General features: G+C 38.4%; 1 protein-coding gene across 4 annotated transcripts; it reads left to right on the top strand.

Moving 5' to 3' along the window:
- The first annotated feature begins 1915 nt into the window (after nucleotides 1-1915).
- Nucleotides 1916-23195, top strand: spock3 (SPARC (osteonectin), cwcv and kazal like domains proteoglycan 3). Of its 4 annotated transcripts, XM_041983148.1 has the most exons (13): nucleotides 1916-2064; nucleotides 2294-2416; nucleotides 12351-12359; nucleotides 12479-12518; nucleotides 14972-15080; nucleotides 16253-16361; nucleotides 18018-18023; nucleotides 18132-18228; nucleotides 18438-18551; nucleotides 18643-18864; nucleotides 19127-19189; nucleotides 19285-19422; nucleotides 20932-23195. In XM_041983148.1, the coding sequence occupies exons 2-13, from the start codon at nucleotides 2294-2296 to the stop codon at nucleotides 21078-21080; spliced, it is 1179 nt and encodes a 392-aa protein (XP_041839082.1). In that variant the 5' UTR covers nucleotides 1916-2064; the 3' UTR covers nucleotides 21081-23195. The 4 variants fall into 4 exon arrangements, with proteins under 4 accessions (XP_041839082.1, XP_041839085.1, XP_041839083.1 ...); XM_041983151.1 differs by lacking the exon at nucleotides 12351-12359; XM_041983149.1 differs by lacking the exon at nucleotides 18018-18023.
- The last annotated feature ends 3157 nt before the right edge of the window (nucleotides 23196-26352 follow it).

Below are 26352 nucleotides of genomic sequence, written 5' to 3'. Positions count from 1 at the left end.
GGTGCACAGGGACAGAGTCACTGAGCTGTGAAATCTCTGCTCCTTGAGACACATTTCACGCACACACAAACACACGGCTTCTACCATGCAACCCAGCCGTTTTTGCCCTATTTTTCCAGCTTATTACCATCTCTCTACCTGAACAAAGATTCAGACGATGTGTGTATTTTATGCTTATTTAAATGCTTCATAAAAAAGAAAAGAAAAAAAAAAAGTGCCACGACTTGAAAATATGTTTGCAGAGATTCATTAAATGACAACAGAAGTCTGTGTTTGCATGTGTTTGCATGTGTGTATGTGTGTGAGGACTGCGTGTGCCTCCTCTGCATATGTCTCTGACCACATCTACATCTTTAATGTCTTATGCTGAATAATGTATAAACCCCCCCTGGGCTTGGAGACGTGCACAGACACACACCACTTGAAGGATCATAAATGTCATAAAATACAAGCAGATCTTTAGAAGAAAAAAAAAATATTTTTTGTTCTAACTTGTGTGGTTTTAAGAGTGTAGTGCACAGATCAAAGCAGACCAAAACCTCCTGCACTTTAAGCCACAATGGCTTTTCTACTACAAGCTTCCTGTTGACATGCTGCAAACTTCCGTTGGAACAAGCAGAGAGTTTTCAAACATTTGCTGGTCGTGTGTATACTAGTGTATGTGTGCACTAATGCAGATGACCGTGCAGTCTCTGAGTTGCTCTTGCCACTTGATACACTCTTGTGTGTCTCTCATCTGCAGTCATGCATGCTTCATAGCTCTAATTTGACTTTCAAATGTCTGCACTCTGTCATCTTTTCCACATGCCCACACACTTTTGCCTTTTCCACAGCCTCTTGTAAAAATGAAGATGTGAAGCTAAAGTCAAGGTTGGTTTCCACAGCAACTTTGCATAATGATGCCGTGACCCACCTGACCTGCTGACCTCTCTCCTTTACAGCCTTGTAATAATACTCTTGAAATTAATGCTCCTCTTCAGATTTGCAAGGTTTTCTTTTTTTTTCTTTTAATCCATAAAATAGTGTGTAAAAAAAAGAAATGCTTGGAGACATTAATTTAATAATAAAGTGATTCATCCTCCAACATCATCTTCAAATAAGAATAAAGAAAACATCTACAACTTTTATTTTAGATTCTGCAAGAGTTTCTAGAAAGCATAAAAAGCTCACCATGACCAAATTTGGATTATCTTTCTGAATATCACCACCTGCTTATCTTTATCTTTAATGTACAGAAACAAAGCCACAATCTAAAAGTGCACTAAATACAAAATGTCCCCTTTTAAAATACCTTCAGTCAGGCATACGCAGCCACGCTGAACAATGTGTTTTTTTGGCTTTAGTTCCACCCACCATCACAAATTGTCCACAGTGGGCCATTTTGGGGCACGGAAACCATCACTTCACAGTCTTCAGCTAACCTCTGCCTGGAATGTGAGTCAATCTCTCATGACTCACATCTGAACAAACAAACCTGGTCAGTTCTCATGTCACGTAAATATATATATATATATATATATATATATATATATATATGTGTGTGTGTGTGTGTGTGTGTGTGTGTGTGTGTGTGTGTGTGTGTGTGTGTGTGTGTGTGTGTTATGTGTTTGTTTTTTATTCTCCAAGCAATTAACAAAGAATGCATGCCTTTTTGGAAAAAAATGTCCTTTTCTATTTATTTCTTTTTTTAGAAGCCATTTATTTGCTTGTTTCTTTGCTAATTTTGTTGTTAATTTTGGTGTTTGGACACTTACAGTAAATATAATTGTCTGTAGCATCTATTTTTCTTAAATAATTGTTGGAAATCATGTCAATCGTGGTTTAATATCAGCACCCAACAAGGGTGTTTCTTCTGCACTGTGAAGAAGCAGGAAAAAACAAGAAAAAAAGGAAAAGAATAACAGAGCGTCGGGCTCGCGCACGGTGCCTTGCGCGTTCCTGTTCTCTGCTGCGCACAGACAGCCGGTGCGGTGAGACAGAGAGGGAGGAGAGGGCTGCTGCTATTACTAGTGACAGAAAACGGCAGCAAGCACATACAGTTTGGGGAGCAGCTGATGCGACAAGGTAGGAAAGGAAAGACAACCTCCGATTTATTTTTATTTTAGTTGTTGTTGACATGAAGCCACTGATGCGACGCAGACTAGAAAGCTTTTTTATTTTATTTTATTTATTTATTTATTTTTTTGCTTTTGTTGTTGTTGGGCTTTTTTTGGGGGGGGGTTTCAAGCGCGATTCCGTTGTCCTACAGCCTGATCCAACGTCCTCTCTCCATGCTGTTGTTTTGTGTCCGCAGATGCTGAGCGTCGCCTTGCTGTGTGTGTGCGCCGTCGCATTTAAACACGTCTCGGCTCTCTCCGACAACGGCAATTTTTTGGATGATAAGTGGCTCACCGGGAGATGGGATAAATTCAGAGATGTAAGTAATGTTTCTGGATTTTATTTAGGCTTTTACCCCCCTCCATATTATCTCATTTACAGCCCCCCTCCCACCTCCCTTTTCTCCCCGCAGCCACACTGATTGGTTTGTGATCATGCGCTCCTCGTTTTGTCCTTAGTCGAAGCGACGCATCACGAGGTCCGCTGTGATGTTTGTAATAATGCTCCTTGGCATCTTTATTTTTTCGCGATAGCAGCTCCCTGCTTAACAGAGATGGCCCAGGCACAAAGCTGCTTGTGAGTCGTTGCCCCCCCTCCCCTTCAATAGAAAGGGGCCCAGTTGAACAGGTATAAGATGGGCGCAGTTTGGTCTACACGTCCTGATTAGGATGGACTGCTGTCACGAGGTGCAGTCAAATCAGTGCATATTCGAGACAGAGTATCCCTCGATTCTTAAATGTAAACTTGACAAAGGACATAGAGCAGAAATCTCAACAAAAAGCATGTGACCAAGTTCCAAATGATGCAAACATTACATAAAATAGAACAAGACCTCGTGCACTGACTCATGGATCTCCATGGAATTAATAAATTAATATTAAAAGCAGCCTCACTTATTGGGCCTACCTGTAGCCCACATATACCTCCCGAGTGATTTCCTCTTTCTTGCACCATTGAAACTGTGATTTAGTCTAATTACGCTGCTGAGTCCTCATTAGCCGACTGTGTCAGCCACCATTAACCTGGCATGTTAAGGCCACTTAGGGCCTTAATGCTGGTGTTGACTGTCATGGATAATGCTCTGACCATGCGGTCCTCCTGCTCATAGCTGCCAATACAGTAACTGCTCTTGTTATGCTTTACTGTATAAAATTGCTACTGATATTCATTAAGACTTTCGGTAAGAAGATGCTTCCGTTTGACAGTGGTGTGACCCGTATGACATATATTTTGGCTTCAAATAACGCTTTAAGATGTTTTTAGCAAGAGATGAAGTAGGCATGTGCTGTATTTTATAGACAAGAGGCTGTTGAAATACACATCATAATGTACTACATGGTTGTCTTAAAAAAGACATATTGCCTCTAGCCACAGATTAAATGGCTCCATACAATCAGGACAGATTTTGCAGGCAGGAACTTGTACTCTCTCTCTCTCTTTCTCTCTCTCTCTCTCACACACACACTCACACACACACATACACAAAATCACAAAAAAGTGCACCTGCATACATAAGCACACTCAAAAATTGTAAGCAATACTGATTTTTTTTTTTTTTTTTTAAGATTTGTGCATGAGTTGCACAAGATTTTGTGAAAAAACAACCGAGTTATCATATTGTATCTGAGGAAAAATCGCTACGGTCTAAATGACTAGTTTCACCTCAGTTTAGAGTCTATCAGAGGAAGAAAAACAGCAGTGGCTCAGTTTGTGTTTTTTGGATATTAGGGCAACCAAGTGCTTGTTTTTCTCTTTTTTTGTTTCTTTTTGTTTTGGGCTTTGATGTGTCTGCCAGTGACACTGAAGCATGTGAGTCCTTCGGTCCAGGTTGACCCCTGTGATACGCCTCAGGTCCAGAATTGGATTATGCAAATGAAGTGTCAGGAACAAAAGGTTAGAGAGGAAGTGTGATTGAACACGTGCCCGCGCTGTTCAAGATGAGCTCACTTCCGGAGCTACAGGGAGTCAAAGACTGTGTTAAAAGAGTGTGGACTGTTAGATTGATAGAGAGAGGGAAAGAGAGAGAGAAAGAGAGAAGAATAATTGTGAGGTGAGTTGACAGCTTTGTGCTTATTCACTTGTGTGTTTTAACCTTGAGGCTCAGGCAGAGATTGAGGTGGGGCCCTGTTATAAGTGTCTTTCATTTCCTGTTTTAGGGCTGTGTCTCAGATTGCTCAGATCTGTGCATGGGCATTTTTTTTCCTTTTTTTTACGATCTTACATGCAACAAGGCATCAGTGCATTGCATAAGAGTGGCTAAATAACAGCAACTGAGGGCTTACTCATCTTCTACTTTACATGTTTTATAGACAATAAAGTTGACATCTATCTTGTGGTACAGATGTTAAACCCCCAGCATGAGTAAATGCTTTTTAGAACACTTTTAAACAAATTCATATGGAATAAGAGCTTTTATGTTCATGTCATAGTTTACAGCTAATTTGGACTTAGCTATCATTAGGTTGCAAAAGATTGCATCATAGGGGCCGTCCCTACAACGCCGGATTGCAGTAAAACCGCAATAGTATTTTAGCAATCCACCCTTTCATCCCCACGAAACCAGGGATTAGCCTCCATGAAACCGATCATGTCTGAAACCAGGTGCCAAGGTGGAGAGGTTCGAAACCTCTACCGCCTGTGGTACTGTGAGGACAGTGTAACCGCACCACTAGAGGATATGACGTCAGTGTGATAAAACAATTCTTGTAAGCATGGCCTATTAAACTCTTTAGTCCAGATGAACCAAAGACAATAATGACGTCCATGATCAACTGTGTTGTGGTGCTGCTCCAGACAGTCCTGGCTTGTGTACAGCATTAGCACCAAAATGCACTGCTTTTACGACACAGTATTGCACTACTGTACCATCAACCGAAGCAGCAGATATGTCATTATGCATGCACTATGTCTTGTTCTACCTCTGGAGTGTTACTCTTTAATCATCATAGTGCCCCCCACAGCCTTGTAGTATGTACTACAGCAGTTTCATAGGGATGTCGAAGCCTTTTTCCTAGTTTTCGCCACTGTTTTCACATCATTTTCACACCTGAACCGGCAGATGATTGAGTTTAACATAAATCTACTAAGACCTAAGTGCTGGTAGCCCCCCCCCCCCCCCTTTGGAAGACTGCATGCAAATCTGCTTGCGTTGATTGAATACCTAAAATCCTTCACTCTGCGTGGGGTGAGCTCAACACTGACGGATGCCTACGTGCTACCATATTGAGCCCTAAAGTGTTGCATGAACCATTTATCATGTTGTGCCAGAAAATCTGAGCAATTTCAAAATGCTCGTTCCCTTCTTAAGCTCTTTTCTTATACAGGGGGCAGCATTAGATACGAGCAGCACAGAAGATCTTTGCACACCAAAGGAAGCATCAAGCCCACAAAGCAATAGAATTCAAACAAAAAAGCATTTTAAACCCCATAGTTATTATGTGGGAATGTAACAACAACTTAAGAAGAGCACTGTCCGTTTTAGAGCTTTTGCTAATTTCTCGACTTCAAGCAAACATCACGGACAAGGTGTCATATGAAAGCGGAAGTTCTGCCAATTGCAAAGATGTTTATTTCATCACTGTGGGACATTAAAAACAGAAAAGAAATCTGTGCCAAAAAGAAGCCAAAATGTAGTAATAAAAACAAGACAGAATCACACAGCATGTTTTACTTTTGCTGTTTTCTGGTCAAAAGTTGTATTCCACATTGAATAATCTCTGCAAATGTGTTCTCATTTGACTCTGAAATGATTCATGAAGGTCCTGGTAATTTACATTAAGATGAAAGAGGCTATATAGTGAACTATTCACTCTTCCTATGGTATAATATCTTGGGGTTCACTTCTTTCTTGATCCTCGTGGTGTTTCTGAGGTGAATCTGGGGGCTACTCATCGATTCTCCTGACTGACAATTGATATAAGTATCAATAATCAAAGTCAGCTGATGGGTTTCTGAGATGCGTGACATTTCTAATGAAACTGTTTAGGTTCACTTTTTTAGTTTCTACTTTTGCACAGTTACTTATCAGACATCTTAGATCTTCTATTTATCTTAGATTAATCGGGGTATTATCTTCTGGTTTTCACTGACAGTAATGTGATATTGTTTAAAAATTTTTTGCTATGTTCCAGGTGAACTTACTCTGACAAAGTAACACATATCTTGATTCTGACACTTATGTATAAATCTCACATGCCTCAGCTTTCTTTTGAGACTATATCTACAGCCCTCATATTTTTAAAAATATTTAGTTTGAAGATATAATTTTGGACAGGAGACAGAACAATAGGCCTCATGAAGAAGAAGAGGTTAAATTCACATTAGCAAAGTCTTACAATACTAGAGCAGCCATCCTCTTGCATGATTGTTACACCTCACTGCATTTATATACATAACCTAGAGTTCAATAAGAGAATAACAAAATCTAACAACATACAACTGAAGCTCAGTAAAACTGTCTTTTTAAGCATCTAGGCCTTATTTTAGGATTAAATCTTTATTTGCAATCAAATCTGTTAATTGTATTTATGCAAATTATATGTATTGTATTTATAATGATTTTTTTACATCTTCCCAAAACAAAAGTTTTTATTAACACTCGCCAAACCTTGCTTTGGTGGAATTTTTCATTTATATTTTAGGCATGTCCTGCAGCCTTCATCTCCCACTAAGAGCCATAAGTGGGTCTCATGCTAAGTGCACTAGATAAAATCTTGGCTGCTGATTTACTGAAAGTCCTGTTAGGATGGCTAAAGAGGCCCAAGGCAGTCTTTCCTTTGCCAGTGCCATCTCAGTTTTCTTTTTTTTAAGCATTGCTGGCCCTTGGCTACCTTACAGCATAAGCAAAAGATTGAGATAAGCTGAGGAAGACTATTTTAACAGTGGTGATGAATGATCCCTGATGACAGACGCGTAATTGCATGATGTAGTGTGAGAGCAAAATAATGTCTTGTTTAGACCGGTCTCATTAGAGGAGATTATACCTTTTCATCCTCTCCTTACTCTTTGTGTATTTTTTAATAGTGTGTCTTTGCTGTGCTGTTTGTGTTGTGGAGTGTGAATGATGAAGGGAAGGTACAGAGCTGGAGGCCCTTTCCACTTCAAAGCACCTTAGTGTGGATTTGTGCATTTGTGAGAGCATGCATGCGACAAGCTTGAGCAAGACAAACAGAGCCTGTACAGTGAAAACATGTATATATCTCCTCGGTCGGACGTCGACAGGAAGGCGGCAAGGAGGGGGACGGAAGCCATTAAGGAGCAGTTACGAGAGCTGAAATCAGATCTGTGAAAACCTGAAGTAAAGGTGAGAATGTGGTTGTCTGAAAGAGCAAATCATCTGGATCTGTTTCTGTAGAAACAGTGAAAAACACTCTATATGCACAGCAGCAAATTTGGATGTAAGCCAGCGGCACCAAACCCACTGTTGTGTTTGTATGTTTGCACATATCAGGACAAAAGACTGCCTTAAATGTGAGCAGAGAGAGGAATAGAAGTGGAGTGAAATGAAAAGATAGTTGAAAAGCTGTTATTTCAGAGTGTACTTGGGAGACTGTTGGACTTATTGTTGAATTTTGTGTTTTTCTCTCTTTTTTTTTTTTTTTTGTTTGTTTTTTGTTTTTTTTCCACATAAAAGAAGAGGGCTGGTTGCACTTGCAGTTATTTGCATTCATCCAGTTATTTGATGTTGTGCTGACAGATTCATGCACTACAGTCAGAACTGAGAAGACTTTTTCATGAAGCTGTCTATGTGTGTGTGTGTGTGTGCATAGAAATGCATTTGTGTGTGTTTGGATGCGTCTGTTGATTCCATTAAGCAATCAGACCGCAAGCACTTTTGTTGTCTTTTCTGGTCTGGAGTGCCTGGCCCCCATAATGCAACATTCTCATTATTCAGTCTCCACAGTAGGCACTGCTTGAAGGCACCAACAGACTTACGCTCATTTTACGGTAGCCATTTTTAATGGCTGGAAGGTAGATGGAGAGAGAATTTGATGGGTGCTGGGGTGTCTGTGAAGATGCAGAGGGTTTGAAAGATCAGCAGCATAGGACAGAAAGAGGATATTAATTGGAGTTGAGAAAGAGTGAGAGTTGACCCTGTTCACCTCACTTCAAGCGAGGGAGTGACACAGAGGAAGGCGCCCTGACAGTTGTAGTCACGCTCTTTCGAAAATATCAGAGGTTTTTGGGGCATCCTTTGCAAACTCATCCACTTCTTCATTATAGTAGGAGATTATTATTCTAAATCAATTTCAGTGATATCAGTTGTTTTACTCTGTTTTCATTGTGGCCGAAACTGAAAGATCTCAGAAATCAGCACTAACATAGCCAATATTCACTCTACTTCCTACAAAGATGCTGCCACCAGTGCTGATAAGAATTTGGCTTACAACTGACACTGATTGTTGTTGTCATTTACTGTCCTTTTAATGCCAAGTGGGAGATAAAAATATATACTTTAAAACAAATACCAAAATAGTTTTAAAGTATTCCAGTTCTTTATTACACTACCTTTGAAAAACTGGGGAAAAATGTCATGCAAATGTGAGCTTCTCTGCCACTTCAGGTAAACCTGTTTATAATCAGGTAATCATAAGGCAGCCTCTCAGTGCGTTTAGGCATGTAGACATGGTGAAGACGACTTTCCGAAGTTCAAACTGAGCTTCAGACTGGGAAAGAAAATGGATTTAAGTGACTTATAAGGTTGATGTTGCCAAATGGGCTGGTCTGAGTATTTCAGGAACTGCTGATCCACAGGGATTTTGCACACACAAGCATCTCTGGTGTTTGCAGCATGGTATCCTGTGAACAGCAGTTGTCTGGACATAAACTGGACAATAGATTGGAGAAAATGGTCTTCAGGATTATTTTCGATTTTTGCAGGTGAATCTCAATTTCAACTGCAATATACGGATGATCAGAATTTGGCGTAAACAAACAACATGAAAGCATTCTGCCTTGTCTTAGAAGTTTAGGATGGTGGTAGTGTGTAATGGTGTGAATGATGACTTTTGAACCAAGAAAAAAAAAAAGAAAGAAAGAAAGAAAACAGCATCAAAAGACCTTTTAGCCTCAAACCATAACAATGATTTTTACTGCTTACATGTCACAACAACATTTTAAATGAAACGCAAACAAGTTGTTTTTTAGTTTCTTGGACACACTAGATAAATATTTACCACTGCCATCACTTCCTGTCATCGTATTGACCGATAGGTCAACAAGACCGATATAACTGCTCATTCTCTTTATTAAAAGTCATCATATTTTTCTACTTACACCCCAGTTACATGTTATTTTCGGCCTCAGTGGTTAGTTTTTAAAGGTATGTTGTACAGATTGAAATGAGTGCACTTGGTTTCGTGTCCATAACAGAAAATATATAACTAGGTAGCTAAACCTACATGGCTACCACATGCACATTTTTATATTTATGTGTCAAAATTTCTGGTATGAAAGCTCATCTACCAAATTTATTTTTAAATACTACTAATATGCTACCATCTCATATTTTATAAACATAATATGTTTTAGAAAAGTAGACAAATGCACCTGTTACACATTTTCTTGTTAGACTGGCTGAAAGTAAACAGGGTCACAAGAAATTAATGGAGAATGAAAATCCCAACTAAAGTCCAGAAGACCATCAAAATCAAGAAACACATCATCTAGCAGTGCCTTCATATTCCAGAACTGAAGATTTTTAAGAAACACACCAACCACTGAATAAAATCCACAAAGTAAAGCATTAATATTCAACTTCTGTTTCAAGACAGATGAAAGAATTCAATTTTTATGCACACAGATGATGTGAGACCCATGCTGGATTAGTGATGGAGGGGTGTTGGTTATGATAAAAAAGTTATAAACTTGCTGCAGCTTTTCAGGTTCAAGAACAGCTGAAAATGCTCAAGCGTGCTGCCAGGATTTGTTCAGTAATGAAGCAAACCTTGATGAGTACAGGTTGCCTAACCATTATACACATACTGTGCTTGACAGATAAGAACAATGCAACAACAGAACACAATATTTCACTCAGTAATCTGAAGTATACCATTACATACTGCACTCACAATATGTAAAAATAATACAATACATCTGGTCTGTCCAGTGAATGGAACGTCATAATAAACACATACAGAAACAGAAATGACTTACACTACTTTTTGAGATAATTTGAACCCTGATCTTAACGTGACTCTAATCCCGACAGTTCTTTAAACCAATTTCCAGCATTTCCAGGTAGTGTGGCTTTGTAAACATATTCATGTCCCTAAAACCACGAGTAGTACAGGTGCACACACACATTCTTTAAAGCAGTTATTAAATTCTTTGGGGAATGTCAGAGCGGAGGGCATGAATAAAGTCCTGGAATTAAAGAGGGCGTTACATAATGCCAGGTCACTACAAACCTGAGGTATGCATTGTGGGCTAAGCTTGTTGTGGTTACAGTTATAGATCCTGGAAATTAATGCAAATCACTTCTTCTGGAGGCAAAAACAACAATATGCGTAAGTGTGACTGAACGTTAATGATGAAAACAACAAGAAAGAGACAGGTGTGACAACAAGAAAAGGTTATCAGATTTAAAGGAAACACACCAGTCTTGAGTCAAACAACACACAGCTCACTATTTGTTAAGCTCCTTTTACATTTGCATCATAAGCCCGCACCTGCTGGGAGTTTCTCCAGCTTGTCTCTCTATTAAAAGCCGGCAAATCGCTCACCTCTGTGCATTCCGTATTTAGACTGTGGGATCACATTCACAAGCAATGAACTGAGTCACTACCTTAGGGAGGATTTTAAATGTGGAAAGCATTTTGTCACAGGAGACCTATGACATTTTAAAGTGTTATGTAACTTAGAAATAAGTAGTATGAGTTTTGTTTTTGTTTTTTATAACATTAAAGAGCAGTAGAGAAAGAACAACAGTGCACATATTAAGGGAAAAATACAGGATTTTTCAATCCAGAAACACTTTGTGTGTATTGATAATCCTGTGCCGCAGATTTAAAGGCTCACATTTGTAACTGACAGCGAAAGCTGTTGTTTTAAGTTTATATAATAATGTCACTTAAATATAATTTAGTTTCTGTTTAAGGTCCAGTCACTGCAGTTTGTATTCTGCCATCTTGCTTTTATAACACAATGTGGAAGTCACTTTTCCAATTCCCTTTTCACGCTGGACAAAAATACCCACGAACACCCCAGTAACATCTGTCTTTTGTTTTCTGTGGTTAAGAGTACAATCAGCTTTCGGCCACAATTCATAAGACTCATCAGGAGTTGCAAATATCTCCGGTCAGCAGCAACGTAAACAAAGCACAACAGTGGAAGTGCTAATTTTCTGAGCTGTGAAAATGAGCACACCTCACAAATAAGCTTAAAAGATGCATTTATCATTGAAAGCACCTCACATGGAAGCCCTGAAGCCGACAAGAATAAAAATTTGTGGATAAAAAGAGAATGAATCCAGTGTACCAGTCAGCAGGGCAGCTGGCGGGATGCTTTCAGTAGCACCGTGTGAGGCTGATTCCATCTGTCCTAACAAAAGCAATAAATATTCATTTTTAGAAATACTTCAAAAAAAGTGTTTATGCCCAGTTTAAGTCTGGCTGTTTCTGGGAACAATAAGTGCAATAATTGCTGCAGATGCCGTCAGACTAACCAGTTCACCAAATCAGCTTGTTTTAATGGATGTACTAAACATGGCAAAAGCCAGCAGATTCTAAGAAAAGAACCCCTGTGGACTGAAATTTATACATACCGAATCTTCATCTAAACGTTCTGAATCATGTAGCAAACCTGTAAATACATGTTTTATTGGACAATGAGTATATTCAACATCTAGTATGTTGCAGCAATGTTGCACCTGAATTACATTACATTGTACAGCCAAGTACATTATTTTAATCATTTGTAGTTGTTGCATTGTCTTAAATTGTTAAACTAAAGCCTAAACTGTTTAGCTTGTTTGTTTGACATGATTTCCTCCCTCTGCTGTTGAGTGTTATATGGAAGAACGATACACAGTCTCACACACACCAGCACCTTTTATGCACAACAGACAGCTGCTGTCATAACATCATGACAATCGTGATTAAATGAACGCTTACTCCATGCACTTATTAAGATTGGTATCTTTGTGTTTGTGTTTCCTAGATTGCAATGTGATTATTTTATTGTGCAAAGTGTATATTTAAAAAGTATCCAAATTAATTTGTGATTCTCTGTCTTTATAATGCTTTCTAACAAAGGAAGTTGAGGTTTGTATGACTTTATGGTGTTTAGCACAGAAAGGACCAATAGTCATGTATTACTTACTTTAAGGTATTATTTAAATAATATTTACATGTTTTTTCTTCATTGCTTTACTGTGCTTCAGGAGCCTGGAACATGGACTCCATCCAAGCCTTTCGATCAAGGTGGGTGTAAATTTAACCAAAGAAAAAAAGAAAAAGACAAAAAAGAAAGAAACCTGAATGCAACCAAAGTGCCCAAAGCTGTTCCTGTTCAACTGTGTGAATTTATCGTTGTAAAAATAAAAATGGAAAAACATTTTGAGTCTAAGCACGGATCCTTAACAGCTAGTTGTCTTTCTGATATTGGCCAGAATTTATGGCTAATGTGTAAATCCTGCTCGATACTTCTAGAGCAGGGGTGTCCAGCTCCGGTCTTCAAGGGCCACAATCCTGCAGGTTTTTGATGTGTCCCTGCTCCAAAACCACCTGACTCAAATTGATGAGTCATTGTGCAAAACTTAATAGGCTGTTGGATCTACTTCATTTGAGTCAAGTGTGTTGAAGCAGGAAACGTTGGAAAATCTGCAGGACAGCGGTCCTCAAGGACCGTCTTTGGACACCCCTGTTATAGAGGTAAAGATTAAATCTAAGGTATAGCAACTTAGTTTAGATTTTGACCTTTGAACCAAAATGATAAAAAAAAATAAATAAAAAAAAAAGTTTAAGTTTAATAGACCATGCTTACAAGATTTTGGCAGGCAAGTTTCCAATCACAGGAAAACACTATCCAGGTTTTATAACCAACTCATTGGTTGATAAAGATGAGATAAATAGAAAGCAGAGATACGGGTATGTTTTGGTAAAAGAAACTGGAATAGTGGAATCACAAAGCTCCCACTTCATCATCTTGCCATACTATGCTATAGGTGGTATTGGTTCATATTTTTCCAGTAGACAGGAGTCAGAAAGTCTCCTTACCAGCCTTATTTTGTCCCCAATTCATAATAATGGCACAAATGTCATTATGAAAAGTTTATTTTAAGAAGACACACAAGGAAGGGAAAATTAGTTGGATGAAAATTTGTGTTACACTTTTAAGTTTTGGATTCCTGTTAAAGACCATGATGCAACAACTGCATTATCATTTCTTTAGTGTCCTTAATTATATACTTTCACTTCCTTTTTAGCCCGTTGGTGTCAGAAATCCCGTGGGGTGAACATGACAAATAAACATGTCTCCCTTCCAAGTACCTACATGTTATACACTATTAGAAAATGAAGATTTCCTGAGATTTAAATTATATATACCATTCCAGGCTACAATCACACGTGTACATTCAGTAAACACTTATTTCAGACCAGTTGCAAGTGCAATTTATTCTTGAAGCTATATAGTACTCCAGTAGCAGACAAAACCGCAACAAAACCTGTTCTGTTACATCAGCAAGGGTCGAGTAAAAGTGGTCCCATAAAATAGTTACCCCACAAAAAGTTTTATATCCATAACAAAACAGTTTTAGGAAAAAAATTCCAGAGATTAAACTTCACAAGTACATGGTTAGAGCAAGGCCACAGAGTGATCACGTGATCACCACAAAACATCATTCCTATTATTCATCATTGTGTCAGCAAAATTGGTAAAACTAAGGCAAAGATTACAAGCTCACAAGCTAAATGAGTTGTTACTAGGCAGCAGGTTGCTTTCCAAATTTGTAAAAATCTTCATGTGTAGTTTCTAAGCTACCCACAATTCCTTTTTACTACATCAAGCAACTAAAAAAAACAGAAGCTTTTTTTTTTTCTTTGATCATCTTTTCTCATTGTATTACAGACAGTTATAATCTCTTACACTCATCCAGACACACCAGGACATGAACATATCCTCTCACTTATCACTGTATCCTCAAACCCATCCACACACTTGTACACACCAACATGCCAGGGAAACAATAGCATAGATAGTGCGTTGGAGGATGGAGGCAGGATAATCCACCAAAGCAGCTCAGGGATTACAGTAAGGTTCTTTAGAGCAGAGGTCATTCACAGACTGTTTTGAGAACAGCCAAGAGCTTTTGATTCTGCTCATAGGTGTCTCACCAAAGGCTGACATGGGATCAGAAGCACCTTGATTTTTTCTAATAACAGAGATCACACCATCTGGCCTAAGATTCAGATATAAAAAGCTGTATCTAGCTGTCAGCTGTGGAACCTGACCACAGGCCAGTTTGAGGATCTGTGCAAGAGCATGACACTGTGAGCAGACTGATGTAAGATCAGAAGTACCCTCTAAAACCAGTTCCATCTGTTTTTAGCTCTAAAGATACTTAATAGTATTACTGCTTTGAGTTGAGTACAAGAGAGACATTGCAAGTGCATAAATAGTGAGATCACACAAGTGCAACCAGGTCTCTGACATCTATTCATGGTATTTAGAAAAAACTTAGTCTGTATAAAAAGCATTGATCCAGAATTTAAAAGAGCAGAAGGAAACTGCATCCCTGGAAGGGTTTCTCTCTGTCATTGCTTACAGGATTAGTCTGTCAAGGAAACTCTGAAGTTGTGTTTTAATGCAGGCACAGAGAGAACATAAACACACATTTTTATTGAGTGCTGATGCATCTTTGTTCTGTTTTTAGGCCTTGATCAAGCCAAAGACCCCTGTCTGAATATCAAATGTGGTCGCCACAAAGTGTGTGTCGCAGAGGATTATAAGACTCCCACTTGTGTCAGCCAGAGAAGAGTTAGGTAAGGACGCACACAATTATCCTTTGAGGCAGGCCCATGTTTAATTGCTTTCGCTTGGATTTGCATATAGCCCGTTTTTTTTCTTTTTTATTACTAAAATATATACAAAGTGTTAAATAACACCAGTGCAGCAGCGGTTAATTTTCTCTTTTTTTCCAGCTGGTTTTCAGGTTGCCCAGTTCTCTTGCAACTGTCATGTACATTTCTGTTTGGTCCAGTTGCCCAGGCACTGGCACTAACTTACAACGGACACAAAGTCCTGCCAAGTGATATGAATGGCCTTTGTATGTGTGTATGTGTGTGTGTGTGTGTGTGTGTGTGTGTGTGTGTGTGTGTGTGTGTGTGTGTGTGTGTGTGTGTGTCTCAGTCTGGGACGCCTCAGACTGGACAGAGGACAGAAACACCATGCTGACCTCATTTCTCATTCTTAGAAACAGCACAATTCCCAGTACACAGTGTAAGCAAATCAGAAAATAATCACAACCAAATCCCAAATCCTTGTCTCATTTCTGAAATTAATGTAGGAACACAACATTACATTGCAGATACAAACTGCTTGCTGTGTACGAAACGGTATTGTGCTGTAGAAGTCAAAGGATTCAATATTACCTCCGCCAAGGTGGAGGTTTTGTTTTCAGCCGCGTACATTTGTCTGTCTATCTGTTTGCACCATAACTCAAAAATTAAAGATGGATTTTGATTAAATTTTCAGGAAATCTCCAAAATGAAGGAACAAGTGATTACATTTTGGGGGGGGGGTCTGGATCACTGTCTGGTTCTATGAATTTTTCTTTAAGATTCTTTGCTATTGGGAGATAGGGATAATTTTGCCATTACAGCTTCCTACTCATCAGATAATGCCCATAATCACTGACAAAAAGAAAAAAATAAAATAAATAAAAAAATTACAAAATGACATTATGGTAGATGTTATAATCCAGCATTGTTTGACCTGGATCATGTCCATATTCTGGATCTGGGGATTGAGAAGTTTCAAATTATAGGGATTACTGGGTAGTCTGTTGGGCATTGGGTTTTTCTCAGGTGAGTAACCTTATGGCTTGGTGAAGGTCCGTGCTCTCTAAGTGCTTCTAGTTTGAAATATTTTTAGATGCACAATCAAAGTCATATGGTTAGTCCATGTGTGTAAGTGTTCTGTATCTCTTCTCCAGTTTTAAAGATGCCAATTTGTACCAGAGTCCAGGCTCAAAGTGCAAACCATGCCCGGTGGTTCACCCCTCACCTGTTTGCGGAAGTGATGGCCACACCTACTCCACCAAGGTACTCTCACACATGAACACACAGTGGGTTTGTTTTAGATGAGTCAGGACGGGTACACGGTAGACGCAAAGCTTGAAATGGGAGGTTCCTGTCTAACTTGAGCCTAACTCTGCCTGATTTCATATAAATAACGGCAACAATTAGTCATTTCTTAATTGATTAATGCAGCACCTGGCAGAATGATACAGAGCTGATTTACTTGAGAATCTATGTCCTGAAAGAAGCTGAACCATGAGAAGAGATCACACATCAAAAGCTGATCGAGATTATGTACAAGCTGATAAATAAAAAAGGCACAGGTTTATTAACCTTCCACTTGTGTCAGCACCGACCCATTTTTAGGTTTTAAATTAGTAAAAGATCCACATAAATATGTTTATTGCATTGAGTCTTTTTGACTTTGTCATGAACCTCTATTTCATCAAATTTAAGCAAAAGATTTATAAAACGCATTTTATGAAATTATAACCTTTGTGTTCTTCGGGTCAGTTTTGACTCAGTTGTAAAAATAAGATTATAAAGCAATAATTAAACTGAAATCATAAGTCGAAACTGTCATCCAACACATTGACAGTCTGCTCCTCTCCCATTCATTTGAGCTTTAGAGGATTTTCTTTTTACCTTGTTTCCCTGTAAACCTGCACAACAACTAAACAAACAAATGTCCAGAGTTCAGTATGGAATTGGTGACTTGCAGAGTGCACATCTTCAATTTGCAGTATGCAAAAATGAGAAGAACATTTTTAGCGAGTCAAGTTTTGGATAAAATTTCTGGATATACGAATGAGTGGCTTTCTGTGGAAGAGGCATTGTGGAATATTATCCAGAACACACATCTGATGAGTCTGATGAGGAGGTTACTGTAAGTGAAGTTGTTACCACTGAAAGATTCAAAGCAAAACATGGTGAAATCTGAGATAAGTGCCTTATGATGCATATGGCAAGTCAGCAGCTGCAAATGTTATCAAAATGACCCCTTGAATCACAAGGTTTACCTTTACAAGAGACATAGACATGTTTTGAACTATTTATGCAAATATCAGTAAAAAGAGGCGCCCTTGCTTTGAGAAACTGAAGGAAAAAAGTTTAGAAAAAAAAACAGGAACACTTTTTGACCTTTTTCTTGAAGCAAATTTATATGAGTCAAAACTGACCTATAACACCATAGATTTTACTCTAGATAACAGTATTAAAAAGAGAACAATTATTAAACAAATATAATTAAGAAAAATATTCTAAGACCTCTTGGTAATAGTCAAGAGCACAAAAAAACCTTTTATTTATTTACATGATTCTCTTGAGGTTCATTTTCAAAAAATGTCCTGGAGGCCTACACCAAAATAAATATTTTTATAAATGAATAAGGAAGCCTAACGAGGCAACCAAGAAATGAGAAAGAAATAGGATGGTAGATTTGTTTTATGTGTATTTTACAGCTGACTTAAGACATGGGTCAAAACTGACCTATTAGCATAAGAGATGGTAACAGAAAACTAACACAAAGGAAGGTTCAGCAGGTTCACATTTGGCATCATGTGAGCATTTGTGTATGCATATGTATAAACAGGATTGTGTGTAAAACTGCCAGACTTGACTCCCGCTCTTTTCCCCACCCCCCTATTGCTGCCACCTGCTCTTGTTCTCTTTCCATGCAAGGCTCAGGTCATCTTACACAAGCCATAAGTCACACTTTTTTCATTTCCCCCTCACACAACCTGATCTTGCTTTCTCTTCTCTTTTGTTCTTTCTGTCTCTGTTGTGCTTGTTTAGTGTAAACTAGACTACCAGGCATGTATCACAGGAAAGAAGATTACTATGAAATGTCCTGGCATGTGTCCTTGTCCTCCTCAGCCTGCAGAGAAGAAAGGTAAGCAGTTCTGCACTCATTAACTCACAGCTGGTCCCATTATTAATTTAAAAGTTTTCCTCAAGGCCACATGTAATGTAAAGCTTCTGCTTAAAAAAGCAAATTAAATCCAAGGCAGAGCTTCCATATTTGACTCTGACTCCTCAAATCAGGGAGCAGGAATGAACTAAAGCACCACTTTACCATCAATAATTATTACGATTCCTCAGTGTGCAGTGAGTCGGATCTGAAGGAGGTGGTGAGTCGCTTGAGAGACTGGTTCAGAGTGCTGCATGAAAATGGCAACCACAAGAGAATAAAGATCCAGAAGCCAGAGAAGAACAGTAAGTCTCAGTGCTCAACATGTATAATGGTATTCATTCCTGCCCTGTCATATTTTAACACATCTGATTTCCTCTTAAAACTTTCCCACAGAGTTCGAAGTCGGGACATCACCTATTTGTAAGGACCCTCTGGGCTGGATGTTCTCCCGGCTGGATACAAACTTCGACCAACAGCTGGACCAGTCAGAGATCAAGAGCCTCTATCTGGACAGGAATGAACCATGCTCCGATGCTTTCTTCAAGTCATGTGATACTCATCCTGACAAAGTTATAACCAGCTCTGAGTGGTGCACAGGCTTCCAAAGGTACACAGGTATGTTGTCTGCAAATACAAACCAAAGCAAGGCTGAAATGTGCCCACAGCCTCACAAACATATAAGTCACATATCCGGCAGATCGATTTAATTTCATTTGATTTTATAAGACCAGAGATGATGAAGTTATCTGCTGAACTAGTAAGAGAAAAAACATTAAAAAGTACCATACCAAATAAAGCAAAGTTTGCACCTATTGATGCTTTTCCAGAACAGACCTCAGCAATTAGTTACCAAATGCTCTTTTCTCTCCTTTTTCAGATTCCCCTTGTAAAGCAGAGCTGTCCAGTATCAACAAAAAGCAAACTGGGAAGAAGCTACTTGGTGAGACACACAGAAAATCCCTAATCACACACACGCCACCATTACCCCGCTCCAACTCATTATGTACTCCTGTCTGTTTGGGCTTGAATTTGTAGGTCAGTATCTCCCATCTTGTGATGAGGAGGGTTACTACAGATCTCACCAGTGTCACAGCAGCAGTGGTCAGTGCTGGTGTGTGGATCGCTATGGCAACGAGGTGGCAGGCTCACGCACCCATGGTCCTGCAGACTGTGGTAGGCCAAACACAGAAGAGTGAGAGCTTAAGCGTTTAGCCAGTGCTGTTTAAATGCAAATTATCCTTAAGGTTTTATGGAGGTTCAGCACAAATTTTAATCCTGCTCAGTGAATGTGAGTGATTAATGAGTCTCTCTAGAGAATGCCAAAAACTGTTGGGGATTTTCAGAAAATGATACTTAAAAAAGCTCTGTATACCTAATAACTGAATTCACATCAAATCATCCAATATAATCCACAGCATAAAGTGTGAGGTTTAGCTGGATTGGTGTAGAATGACCCACATAAAATACAAAAATGGTTAAAATAAAGAAATGGTTATCTTAAAAAGCTAGTTTGCTCTTTCTATGGTTGACTAAATATTAATGCTTTTACTCCCAAACCTTCTAAATTAGCATGTTATATTAGAATGACTTACAAGTGACCATGTTTTTTGCTTAGAAAAGGTACTGGCCAATATGCAAAATACATAGAAAGTTTACAGTCTTGTAAAAAAGCAAGATAACCATCTCACCCTCTCTTAGTCATAAGGTCTTCTGTATCATGACATAAATAATTAAAAAACATTATCTGGGCTATATCTGTTTTTAAAATAGAATAAAAATCATGCAGCCTCTGATAAGTAACAACATAAGACATATAATGTCATGTCATTCTTCTATAGGAATCAGGTGGGTAAGTAGCAGCCAGGTGCTGCTAATCAGATGCACATAAGCACCTTTACAAAGATTTGTTAGTCTGGAGCAAGAAGGTGTGTTAACACAGTGCCAAGGAAAAAAAAAAGTTTATTTAAACAGTTGCCCATCGAACTGGAAAGAAAAAAGCCATTTCCAAACAATTTGTAGTCCATTGTACAAGTTCAGCCCAAGCCCAAACCATATAATGTTCAGAGAAACTATAAGAAGAGCTAGATCTCTACCATCCTCACTTAGCATGTTAAATGTTCATTTCAAAGACAGTACAATTAGAAAAAGACTGGATATGTGTGACTTTTTTTAAAGGGTTTCCATGGCAGAGCAGTTTAGGTTAGCAAATTTGCATGTGATGGAAGCACAACTGGGATAGTGTCCTTTGGACAGATTAAACTAAAATGGAGGTGATTGGTCATAACACACAACAACACGTTATGTCAAAACCAGACACATTATAATAACACAAACAGTTCATATCAACCGTCTCCCCAAAGTATTCTGAGGTTAAATGTGAGGCGTACTTTATTAATACCAGACTGAGGGCAAAGTATTAGTATTTAGTTGGTTGCAATCATCGAATTCACCTTAATTGTCGGTATTTACTGCTCCTTTTAAAATACAAAAAATTGACTAGAAGTGAGTCTGGGCGGGGTCACGCCTGAGAAAGAGCTCAGAGAGCTGTTTTCTTCTCTATCACGTCTTTGTGCTTAAATAACCAGCTGCTGCCAGGAGTTTCTTATTATACAGAGATGGAAATATTGATATTGAAACTATCCCTTTAAGTGTATATAATTAGTTTTGTGTTTGTTTTTTTAGGCGTGATTTTAGAGTCTTCTGGGGACCTTGGCAGTGGTGACTCTCTCTTCACCGACGATGAAGATTCATTTGTCCTCAGTGATCAGGCAGGTGTGGACGACGATGACGATGAGGATGATGATGACGAAAACGATGAATATCTGTCTTAATTGACAAGAAAACATGATAAAAGAAAAAAAAACTGTCAAATTGCACGTTTCTAGGTGACTCCCCAGGTGAATACTTCATCGTACTAACAGCCTAAGGACTATTCTCTGTGTATTATTTCTTCATCAGTTAAGAAAAAAATATCTATATCCCAGGAAAATGTTTATCATTTTTATTCCTGTTTAAGTACAAAAATATCTATATGAATGGTTAATAGTGTTTGTTCACTTGCGTGTCAGCCAACCAGAGAATATGACAAGAATTAATTGACAACCAATTCATCACATTGGATTTGGTCACATGTGCAAAGACCTTTCCTTTCATTGGACCCTTCATGTCTTTCAGTGTCTCCTATCCTTGTGCAGCACTCTGATACCTGAGTGTGTTGATGCCTTAGGCTCAATGTTAAAGAGATTTCCCTCTTCTTTATTCCTTAGTCTTCTTCCTCTCCACACCTTTCTTATCCTTATCAAATGTTCCTGTGTATAGGTGGGATGTTGATGATGTAGATAAGAGAATATTGCACTCTTTAAGTTTCTTTTGATCTTGATTTGTAACTGTGACTGTAACTGTGCAGAAAAACAGGATAAGAGTCAAACTTGCTTCATCACAAGAACTGAGATAGAAAAAAAAAACAAAAAACAAAAAAGGATCTAATGTGAGTTGGATAACAATCAAAGCCGACGTGCTAGCTGTTTTCAATGAAACACAAATCAAGTCAAGTCATCACAAAGGCTTAAGTATAGAATGAAAAATTACTGTTTGGCCAGTTGTGTTTGGGTGGGGTGGGGGTGTTATCGTTATCTATTTTTCTAATCCATGTCGGGATGAATATAGAAAGATGAAACAGATTTGTCTTAGCATGTCCAATTCTGCGTGATGTTGTTTCAGTCTGTAGAACCAGAAGCCAAACCTCTGAGGAACTCAAGATATAAGAAGAGGTTGTGGTTGCAAAAAAAAAAAAAAAAGAAACTCCCCTAACATGTACAGATTAAACTACAAATGAACAGGTCATTAAGTTCAAGAAAACCTCATCAGAGTTCAGAAGTAAGTGTATTGTTGGTGATTTTACATTTCTAAATTTGAAGGGATTGTTTTGTTTTTTTTATTTCAGCAACAGAACCGAACAAATCTCTTGCACAGTAACAAAACCTCAGAGTCACGCAGACCTGTTGAAAAAAATTGGGCAGGGTTTACAAGGAAGGTGTGCCTTTTGCTGGTAAGGACAGAGTGATGAGGGAGGGAGAAGCATGCTTACTGGATTGAACTAAACTCTTCTTTACACTGCATAAGAGTGGCTTTACTGTAAAGCCTGCGTACTGCTTGGACTTAAGTATGTTGTGTGTTTGAGGTCTCTCTTATGGTAGTGTTACGTAGGCCATACTTCAGATCTTTTCATTTGTTACATAGGATAGCTAGAATGTAGAGAAGCACAGAGATGCTCAGCAGTTAAGGTATACAAACACTTAGACATTGCTGGATATAAAAATGTTTTATATATATTATACACTGGCTAGAGGAAGCTTTGGTTTAGACAGCTTTATATGAAAAGAGGATGATTATCTTACTGTGCTTGCTTTTAATTTTGTTTCAAAACCTCAGTTTTTACCTGATCTGCTCTAGTTATTTTTAGTGTGAATCCGTCAGGGTTGAAAAAGAAAAAAAAAATCCATCTGATCTCAGATGTGTGCTTTGTTAAGTCATGTTTATGCAGACCTGGGATCAGCTGAGCTCCTGTGTTAATTTGCAGTAAATAATCTGCCATTTGGCTTCATTTTGAATCAAATATCTTGTTAGAGTTTAAGTTTATGACCTGTGAAGTGCCATCTAAGTGTCCAGTTATTGGATTAGTTTTCTCCCATCTCGTTTTTTTTTTTTTTTTTTTCTGCTCATTCCTTTTACTTTTGAATTTAACTTCACTTTATAAGATGTAAAGCATTTCAGTCTTAAAAGTGTTACACGAGTGTGATGACATGCAAATCATTTTGATGACCTCGGACACTGTAGCCACTCAATCACACACTGTCATCACGGCTCTGATAGAGTTAGGTTATGATACAGATGCATTTTTTACAGTGTATGTATGATTTGCTGAAATAAAAGCTATATTGACCAACGTTTCTGATCGCAGGTGTTGTGTTTAGGGGGAGCAACATGAGCGCACTTCTTCTTTCCAAGGATGTGTTTCTGTTCCACATTGAATGTTTCAGTTCATTAAACGTGGGCTCACATTTATGGAGAGACAAACATGTTGCTGGCCTTTTGCAACCCATAGAGGTAGGTTATTTTCTGAGTAGGAAGGAAGTGAGAAAACAAGCCCCTAAAACAGTTTTTAGATGTAAAGCTGCATCGAGGGAAATAATGAACATTAACAGCCTTTCTATTGGTGGAAGTGTTCATGCATGACATAAATATAAGAGACAAATTACTTGTTTGAACTGTGTGCACCAAACATTACTGCATTATGTAAGGGAGAAAAAAAAGCTGTTTAAAAGTGTACAACATGCTACACACACATCATTCAAGCACACGTGCACACGTTCAGAGAAAAATACTGAAATTAAAATAAACTACAAAAAAAAGGCTTGTTAATTGACTGGAAAAGTTTGCTTCCATGTTTGTGCTGTGAGAATAGTGTGTGTGTGTGTGTGTAGGTTTTATTGAACAAAGCCTGGTGAAAGCAAGCTGCAGGAACTCCCACAAGAAATAATTATGTGTGTGTGTGTGTGTGTGTGTGTGTATATGTGCTGGCAACAAGACCTGTCAGTATAGCCCCAGATAGGGAAGTCACTGGGTAAATATCAAATGCTCATTTTCACACACTTTCTCTCTGACCTTATGTGCTGACCTTACAGTTATAGAGATACCATCTCTGTGGCTCATTTCCAAACCCTGCAGCCTTGGAGACAGTTCAACAACAATAAAAGTGCTCTGCCTGTGTATGTGGAGACAGAATGACTGAAAGCTGCTAGGAAATGCCACAAAACGCAGGAAGCACTTTTGCTGTTTGGAAATCGGGTTTGCTGGATAAGCAAAGCTCTGTCACATGTGCTTTCAGTATCTCCGCCCTCTGTTGAATGATGAGGTTTATTTGTAGGAGGTTTAGCCACTTCCTGTGTCGCTTCTCAGCATTTTAACTCTTAGATGCAGGATTATTTTTTCTGTAACAACAGTATCATACCATCTCCACACTGACAGCAATGATAAATGATAGTATGGTTTTGGCAAAAGAATGAGTCATGTTTGTTGCATCTAAAACATAATGGGCATCACAACGATCATCTGCAGCCTTACAGCTGATTCATTGTGTTTTTTCAGAAGGGTTGGTGATTCAGATTAAATAAGCACTGATTTGTTACCACAATTTTTCATGGTGCTGAACTCAGATGAGAAAGGCTTTTAAGAAGAGTGAACATAGTAGAGGAAAACCACCTTTTAGTATATCAGGTTCAAAATTAATTAAATTAATATTAATGAAATAATAATGTTGAAGGGTTAAGGGTCTGTTTAATAGCTTATCTTATCTACATGGGTGCATGTTCTTCTATTAATGATTCGTTATGTTTTTTTTAGGTTTTAATTTTTTAAGGGTCTAATGTGTAACCTTAGAAAAGCATCACAGCAGTGTCAAGAAAACAAATAGTAAATAATACATTTAAGAATAAAAAAATACAAAAAAGCACAAAGGGACAAATAAATAAATAAATAAGCAGCACTTACAATTATAATAAGACACATGTATGGAATAATATACATCTCTTTGTGGAAGTATTTTAACAAAAGTATTTTACTGAACTAAGGAAACACAATGAGTTTTGGTCACCACAAAAGACATTTTCCATCACAAGTAGTTACAGCCTGCGCAGCTGCGGCAAACTGTCAAAACAGCAGTAAGTCAGCAGTCCATTCATGGGAATTTCTGGAGCTCCAATGAGCAAATTGCTCTAAAAATTGCATTTGTTAGATTGAAAAAAATGTGACATAGGTGTTGTCAGAATAACATATTAAACCAGCAAAAAGTGTAGTATTCATACTCTACTATTTTCCGTCCAAATCACCTAGCAGTGTGAGGATCATATGCTCTGATTTTTTAAGTGCTTTAAATCCAGGATACCTCCACAACCACCTGGATTTATGACTAAACTAGAGCTGGTGATCAGCAGCACAGAAGCACCACCAGGAACTGTACTCTCACCATTTCTTTTCACACTGTACTTCCAATACAGCTGAGTCCTGTCATCCACAGATAAACCTTCTGAGGACTCTGCAGTTGTGGGGTGAATCAGTGAACAAAGACAAGAAGCTGAGTACAGAAGCTGGTCAGTCAGTTTGTGGAACAGGTGGAAATAAACACCTCACTTTGAACATAAAAAAAGAAAGGATTGCTGACTTCAGGAGGGACAGGAGTAAACAAAGTGCCGTTTACATCTCGAAGAAGAGATGGAGGAATACAAATGAAATCAGGTGGACAGAAGACTAGACTGGAAATGTAACACAGAAGCATCTACAAGAAGGGAGAAAGCAGACTACTTCCTAAGGAAGCAGAGATCCTTCTGTGACTGCACTGAGGTGTTATCTTCTATAGGTCTGCTGTGGGAAGTACAATCAGCTTTGCAGCATCTGCTGGGGAGGCAGCATCAGAGTCAGAGACTTAAAGAGCTGAAAAAACTGATAAAGAAGGCTGGTTCTGTGCTGGGGATAACTCTGGAACTGCTGAATTCTTAACACCCTCCACTTAACGGAGAAAGAAAGACTGATGAACATCTCCAAGTTCACTACAAGGCGTGAAGTACAGGAGGTCCTACCTGCCAACTGCCATCACCCAGCAGAACAAGACTTGATTGTGAATGAATTAATAATTATTCATAAAAAATATTAATGATAACAAGGGGATATTTTCCATTTAATTTAATATTTTCAGTCATATTGAGCCATCTTATATAAAAACAAAAAAATAACCAAGTTATTATATTATATATAATAATAATTTATTATTGTTGTATATTTTTTTTATCTGCCCCAAAACACACCAGGCAGATAAACCAACTAGCTTGTTTTGTATTATTATCCATTGTGTTGCTGTGGCTAATACCATTCACATTTTAAATAAAAAGCTGACATAACCTCCCATTACTGCAATGAGGTTTCCAGTGATCCAGAATTAAATTAATTTCCCGAACTGGTCAAATCGCATGGAATTAAATATCAAACACACTGATGTGTGGGAACCAGGCATTAGGCAGGACATAAGAAGCAGGCAGAGGAAGAAATTAC

The sequence above is a fragment of the Melanotaenia boesemani genome, chromosome 4 (genome assembly GCF_017639745.1).
Source record: "Melanotaenia boesemani isolate fMelBoe1 chromosome 4, fMelBoe1.pri, whole genome shotgun sequence".
Lineage (NCBI taxonomy): Eukaryota > Metazoa > Chordata > Actinopteri > Atheriniformes > Melanotaeniidae > Melanotaenia > Melanotaenia boesemani.
The sequence above is the reverse complement of the archived record's forward strand: the minus strand, read 5'-3'. Positions and strand labels throughout refer to the sequence as shown.

Coding starts and splice junctions, on each gene's coding strand:
- spock3 (XM_041983148.1), top strand. CDS start 2,294: ATGCTGAGCGTCGCCTTGCTGTGTGTGTGCGCCGTCGCATTTAAACAC. Junction 18,229..18,437: donor TCAGCCTGCAGAGAAGAAAG/GTAAGCAGTTCT, acceptor ACGATTCCTCAG/TGTGCAGTGAGTCGGATCTG. Junction 19,423..20,931: donor CCATGGTCCTGCAGACTGTG/GTAGGCCAAACA, acceptor TTGTTTTTTTAG/GCGTGATTTTAGAGTCTTCT.